Below are 6,501 nucleotides of genomic sequence, written 5' to 3' on the forward strand. Positions count from 1 at the left end.
TAGGTTCAACGGCTTAATTCATATGATAGAGTGAAAGTGGGGCTAATAATTTAGTGTTTCAAATCAGTTTCCAAGAAAAAAAAAACAAATATTTAATATTAATATCTCAAATATCAATAATGTTAACATCTGCTAATTCCCCTGCTAATGTTAGCAAGGAGCCGAGTGTCGATTCGGCTTGGCTTACCATTTGTTTGGGTCGTCCATTACCAAATAAAAAACCTTACACTCAAAAGCTTTACAGTTAGTAATAGTTTTTCCAATATGGCCAACACAATAAAGAACTGCACTGATTACAATGTGTTTATATGGATAGCATTACGAGTTAATGGGCCGGGATTTAAAGATATCTTACCACACCAGGTCACCGATTCTCAGATGCATCGTCGCCATCTTGCAACTCTAATAAAACGTCGCAACAAATGAGAGAAAAAGACAACACATTAGACGCCCGCTCTATTCGGAGCGAGGCCCCGCCTTTACAGTCCAAGAAGCGTCCGCAATTGGCTGATACAAGCCTCGTTTCCGGTGGCTCGGATGACATACACAAAAGGTACAGTACGGTACTTTAGAATTAGAATTGTCTTTATTGTCGTTGATAACAACGTAAACATGTTTTTCAAAAATATTTGTCATTGCATCCTAGTATTAACGTGTAAGTAAAGACTTTACGGATAAAAAATAGATATACAAAATATCAGGATTAATAGGAAAAAATATTTACAGTGTAGTGCTTGGAGAATGCAATAGCGCATATGTATACAGAGGCGGGTAGAGTAGCCAAACATTTTACTCAAGGAAAATTACTGTTACTTCAGAATAATATGAATTAAGTAGAAGTAAAAAGTAGTCATCGAAATCATGACTTGAGTGAAAGTAAAAATATACTTAGTGACAAAACTACTCAAGTACTGAGTAACTGTAGCAACGTCTAATTTATTGATGTTTTCCCTCCAAACAACTATTCAAGTAGATCATCAAAGTCCATCAACAATAAAGTACCAGTCTGTGTAATTGTAAGTCTGTGCACTCAGTTTGTTTGGGTGAACCCTCTGCGAATTAAAAAATGTAACGCTACAGTTATATACAATGCACATACAGTACTCTAAAAAAGGGGAAAATAATTACTAACAATACCCACAACCACCACCTGGTGGTTGTTTGGGTCAGTGGTCAAATCTAAATAAAAGAAACAAGGTCTCTCACCCCTGCGACCCTCCTGAGGATAAGCGGTGCAGATGATGGATGAATGGATGGATATGATATAACATCTAATAGCCACCCTTGACATTGGGCGGCCCCGTCTCAAAGTTGCTTATGTTCCTAATGCTGAGGTTTTTGAGTTTTTTTCTTGCCCGCATGCTGGTTACAGATCAGGGTATGGTCTTATGGTGGCTTTTGCAGTCCTTTGAGACATTTTGTGATTAAGGGCTCTACAAATAAATGTGACTTGACGTGGGAATTAAAACTCCTTATAGACTGGCATCTTCCCCCACCATCAGTAGATCAGATTCAGATTCAGATCTACTTTATTGTCATTCTAGTACACGTGTATACAGAACGAAATGTCGATGCATCTGACCCCCACAGTTTCCTTGAATGTACAGATATAAATAAAGTTGTATTGTAATTGGCTACGTATAGTATTTTACCATAGTGCCGATAGTGCAAGAAGAGTAGCTAACCAGATGTGCAAAATGGGCAGCCAGGTTAACAAGTCAGGTACACAGTAACATTAACACTGTAACAATAACGCTGTAATTACCATAGTGCAGAGAGCAATGTGCAATAAGTGGCAAGCTATAAAAACTGCCAGTAGTGCAAAAAGACAGATTAGCAGCCGTTTAGATTTAAGTTAACTATATGTTAGATTGACCATTTAACAGTCTAATGGCCAGGGGGACTAGACTATTGCGGAGCCTGGTGGTCCTGCACCGCACACTGCAGAACCTCTTCCCAGAGGCTAGCAGAGTGAACAGTCCATGATGGGGGTGAGAGGGGTCCCCGGTAATGTTCTTAGCATGGGATAGGCAGCGCTTCTGGCCAATGTCCTGAATGGAGGGAAGTGTAGTCCCGATTATTTTCTCTGCTGTCCTCGTTACCCTCCTCACACTACCCCAGTCGGTAGCGCTGCAGCCTCCACACCACACAGAGATACAGCTGGTCAGGATACTCTCTATGGTGCCCCTGTAGAATGTGATGAGGGAGGGTGGGGGCAGGTGGGCTCTCCTCATCCTCCGCAGGAAGTACAGGCGCTGCTGTGCCCTCTTAACCAGTGATGCAGTGTTCACGGACCAGGTGAGTTTGTTTGTAATGTGCACCCCTAGGAACTTGATACTGCTGACAACCTCCACAGCCTTGTTGTTGATGCAAAGTGGGGCATGGTTGGGCTGGTTTTTCCTAAAGTCGACAATGATCTCTTTAGTTTTGTCAACATTCAGGACCAGGCTGTTGTCCCTGCACCAGCCCACCAACTGCTCCACCTCCTCTCTGTAGGCTAGGTCGTTGTCATCCCTGATGAGGCCCACCACTGTTGTGTCGTCAGCATACTTCACGATGTGGTTGGTGGCGGACCTAGGGACGCAGTCGTGTGTCATCAAGGTGAACAGCAAGGGGCTTAGGACGCAGCCTTGGGGGGAGCCCGTGCTGAGGTAGATGACATCTGAACTGTTCTGACCTATCCGCACTGATTGGGGTCTGTCACAGAGGAAGTCCAGCAGCCAGTTCCGCAGGGGGGTGTTGAAACCCAGGAGTCTCATCTTGTCTACCAGATGTTGTGGGATGATGGTGTTGAATGCTGAACTGAAGTCCAGGAACAGCATCCGCACATGGGTGTTCTTCTCCTCTAGATGTGTCAGGCTCAGGTGAAGCGCAGAGGAGATGGCATCCCTGGTGGAGCGGTTTGTCCTGTAGGCAAACTGAAAGGGGTCGAATGAGGAGGGGAGACTGGAGGTGATGTGCTCTTTAACCAGTCTCTCAAAGCACTTCATTATGATAGGAGTCAGTGCAACGGGCCGGTAATCGTTGAATGATAAGATCTGGGGTTTCTTTGGCACTGGGATGATGTTGGCAAATTTGAAGCAGGATGGTACTTTGGCTTGGTCTAGCGAGGTGTTGAAAATGTCTGTTAGTACACAAGCCAGCTGATCGGCACACTCCCTAAGTACCCGCCCCGGAATGTTGTCCGGGCCTGGAGCCTTCCTTGTGTTGACCCTTCTCAGGGTCTTCCTCACGTCAGATGAGTCCAGGTGGAGTGCTCTTTCGTCCTGATTTGGAACCGCTTTCGCTGCAGTGGTGCCGTTTTGTGCCTCGAACCTTCCAAAGAATTTGTTGAGGTCATTCAGAAAGTCCATGCTAGTGTCCTGCACTGGGGCGGTGGTTGGCTTGTATTTGGTAATGGCCTGAATGCCTTTCCACATATCCCTGGTGTTGGTTTTGTTGAGGAAACGTTCCTGGATTTTTTGACTGTACGTTCGCTTTGCTAGTCTGATAGCACGGTTCAGGTTAGCCCTCGCTGATCTCAGCGCCTCCATGTCACCAGATTTAAAGACAAGGTTCCGTACTTTTAGTTGTTTGCGTATCTCAGCAGTCATCCAGGGCTTCTGATTGGCACGGGTGCATATAGTTTTGGTATTGCTGACGTCTTCTGCACATTTACTGATATAGGCTGACACAGAAATGGCGTACTCATCTATATTTATTTTGTTGTTGTAAGTGGCAGCCGATTTAAACATGTCCCAATCAGTGCAATCAAAGCAGTCCTGTAGTGCCTCCATTGCCCCCTCAGACCACACCCTCACCTGCTTCTCTGTAGGTTTTTCTCTGGTCAGCAGGGGCTTGTATGCTGGAATTAGCATAACAGAAAGGTGATCTGATGAGCCAAGGTGGGGGCGGGGGGCTGCTTTATATGCACCTTTGATGTTTGTGTAGGCCAGGTCTAATGTGTTCCTACCTCTTGTAGCAAAATTTACATGCTGATGGAAATGCGGGAGAACTGTTTTCATATTGGCCTGGTTAAAGTCCCCCGCCGCAATAAAAATGCACTCGGTGTAAGCATGCTGCAGTTCACTCACAGTTCGGTAGAGAACGTCCATTGCCTCCTTCGTATTAGCGCTGGGGGGCACGTACACGGCAGTAATGATGGTCGCGCTAAACTCCCTCGGTAGGTAGAATGGTCTGCAGATCACCGTCAAAAGTTCAATGTCTCGTGAGCAGTGATTCGAGATTATCTTCGCATTTCTACACCAGTTGTTGTTTGTATAAATGCATAGACCGCCTCCCTTACTTTTGCCGGTGAGCTCGCCGCTTCTATCGGCGCGGAAAGCAGTTAGCCCCACAATGCTAACAGCGTCATTCGGGATAGATGAGTTTAGCCATGTCTCCGTCAGAATTAAAGCACAACAGTTCGTCAACTCGCGGTTCGATGAGAATTCCAATTGTAAATGGTCCAGTTTGTTGTCCAGGGAGCGGACGTTGGATAGGAAAATGGATGGTAGAGGCGTTTTGAAGGGTTTAGCCTTCATCCGAGCCGTTAGCCCGGCCCGACAACCTCGTTTCCTTCCCCGGTCACAGCGCTTCCGCTTGCCACTTTTACTCGCTGCTTTGTAGGCCGCTGCGTACTGTTGACGTAGCACTCCGAGGCTAAGTAAACACTCCAGAGTGATCGTCGAAATTTACCAACTCACCTCAAGGTAGTGATCATTTGACAACTCCCAACTCAAGTGTCCAAAATATGCAAGTCTGAGGAAACAACTACAAAGTCGATCAATGAACTGCAGCCTAGGATGTATTTTTGCCAAGTGCTCATATGGACACCCTTATATTTGAACATGGTATGTGCTATGTGCAAACCGTGAAGAGCACAGAAGTCCAATAACAAAACACCACGCGGGTTTAACTCAGGTTGACGTTTGGCCAAAGATAGTTACGTTTAGTGTAATAAAAACCTTTTCACTTAAGGTATGCTAAAAATTGTCTATCAAATGACAATCATACTAATACCTAATACATTTGATTAGCCCAAATCCATGTACAATATGATTCAATCATGTAGGTTAACAAGTAATAATTAGTATACTGGCACCCACTCGGAATTTGCAAAATATATAATTTGTGTCATTTTGGTGCATTTTAAATTTAAAATCTAATCAATGTTAGCTAATCGTTTGCATGTGTTTGTTATCTTTGCCAATAGATATTGTCATATTGTTCATATATAATCACAGTTGTGGTACATTGTTGCCCCTTCTATGTTAAAAAGGAATAAGCTATTTTCTTACAATTATTTATACTGTGTGGATACTTGTATCTAATAAGTGGAATAAAAAGTATGAAAATAAAGAATAAAATACTCAAGTAATACCCAAAATATTTACAATTCTACTTAAATACAATTACAAAAGCTGCGTTGGTATGGTCATGTCACAAGATCATCAGGACTGGCCAAGATAATTCTTCAGGGCACATTTGAAGAGGAAGACAAAAAAAGGAACTGGGCCGACAACATCAAGGAATGGACTGTTGCCAACTTTGCAAGAACCCAAACTCAGGCCAGGAATTGTCAGCAGCGGAGAAAGCTGTCCATAGTTGCTTCCTCAGCGGTGCCCCGACAACTCAGGCGGTTAAGGGATCCTTTGTATTTAAATTTTAACATTTTATTTATTAATCAGGAAGGCTGAAACCTGGTTTGAAAGCTTGTGATTTGGCCAGGTGCTCACATTTTTTACACTTTCTAAAGAGCATCGTTTGCAGTGGTGAGTACAAATCATCCTTCAGTAAAATGGCCACTGAGAATTTAAGCCAACCTATACCTTAGATTAGGGTTCGAGTTAGGGCTGTCATTCACCTACTGCCCGAAGACAGCTGTGTTAAAGTCTAGCACTCCCCCTGTGCCATTAATCATAAGCAGTACGGACACTGGATATACAGTATGTTCTCCTAGCATCACACCTCATTAAATTACATATGAACATTCTTACTGCTTTGCAGTAACTGCATGCATCATCACCCCCAATTGTTGAACGTGTGTGGTCCTTTGTATTTACAGATGTGTTTTTTAAGGACCACATCTTGTGATTAACTGTAGTTACTAAAAAATATATACAATTCACTAGCTTTCATGTGGATTACTTTCAGCTTCCTTTGAATTTTATAGCTTTTACAAATGAACAAAACCTCTTTAATAGTGTGTGGCCCTATTGTTCATAAAGACTGTTTCTATTGATAAATTGTAGAACGTGACTTAAAAAGGCCAAATAAGATCCAAATATATGTTTTAACATATGTCATGGGAAGGCCATTTGGCCGCTTGCAGTAAGCTGAAAAGGACAAATGCTTCGGGTTGAAAATAATTTTCAATCAGTGCTTGGCCTGAAATTCCAAAATCGGAAGTCCGCAAGTACATAACACAGTAAGATTGGAAATTTAAGTGTATGAGAACTTTTGTATGTGGAGTTTGCACTACTACATTTTTTTTTGCTTTAGGCTCTAAATTTCTTGCAT

The 6,501-nt window shown here is 43.1% G+C and overlaps 1 protein-coding gene across 3 annotated transcripts in view; it reads right to left on the reverse strand.

Moving 5' to 3' along the window:
- glyr1 (glyoxylate reductase 1 homolog (Arabidopsis)) overlaps positions 1-491 on the reverse strand; it is a 43,316-nt gene extending 42,825 nt beyond the window's left edge. For 2 of the 3 annotated variants that reach the window (XM_088330713.1, XM_088330627.1), the window contains exon 1: positions 356-491. In XM_088330713.1, coding sequence (XP_088186839.1) covers positions 356-393 — 38 coding nt within the window. In that variant the 5' untranslated portion in view covers positions 394-491. The remainder of the gene's footprint in view (positions 1-355) is intronic. The other variant, XM_088330799.1, reaches the window with a different exon arrangement.
- Between the last annotated feature and the right edge of the window lie 6,010 nt (positions 492-6,501).

Source organism: Urocampus carinirostris, chromosome 1 (genome assembly GCF_059441175.1).
Source record: "Urocampus carinirostris isolate Australia breed hairy pipefish chromosome 1, RoL_Ucar_1.0, whole genome shotgun sequence".
Classification (NCBI taxonomy): Eukaryota; Metazoa; Chordata; class Actinopteri; order Syngnathiformes; family Syngnathidae; genus Urocampus; species Urocampus carinirostris.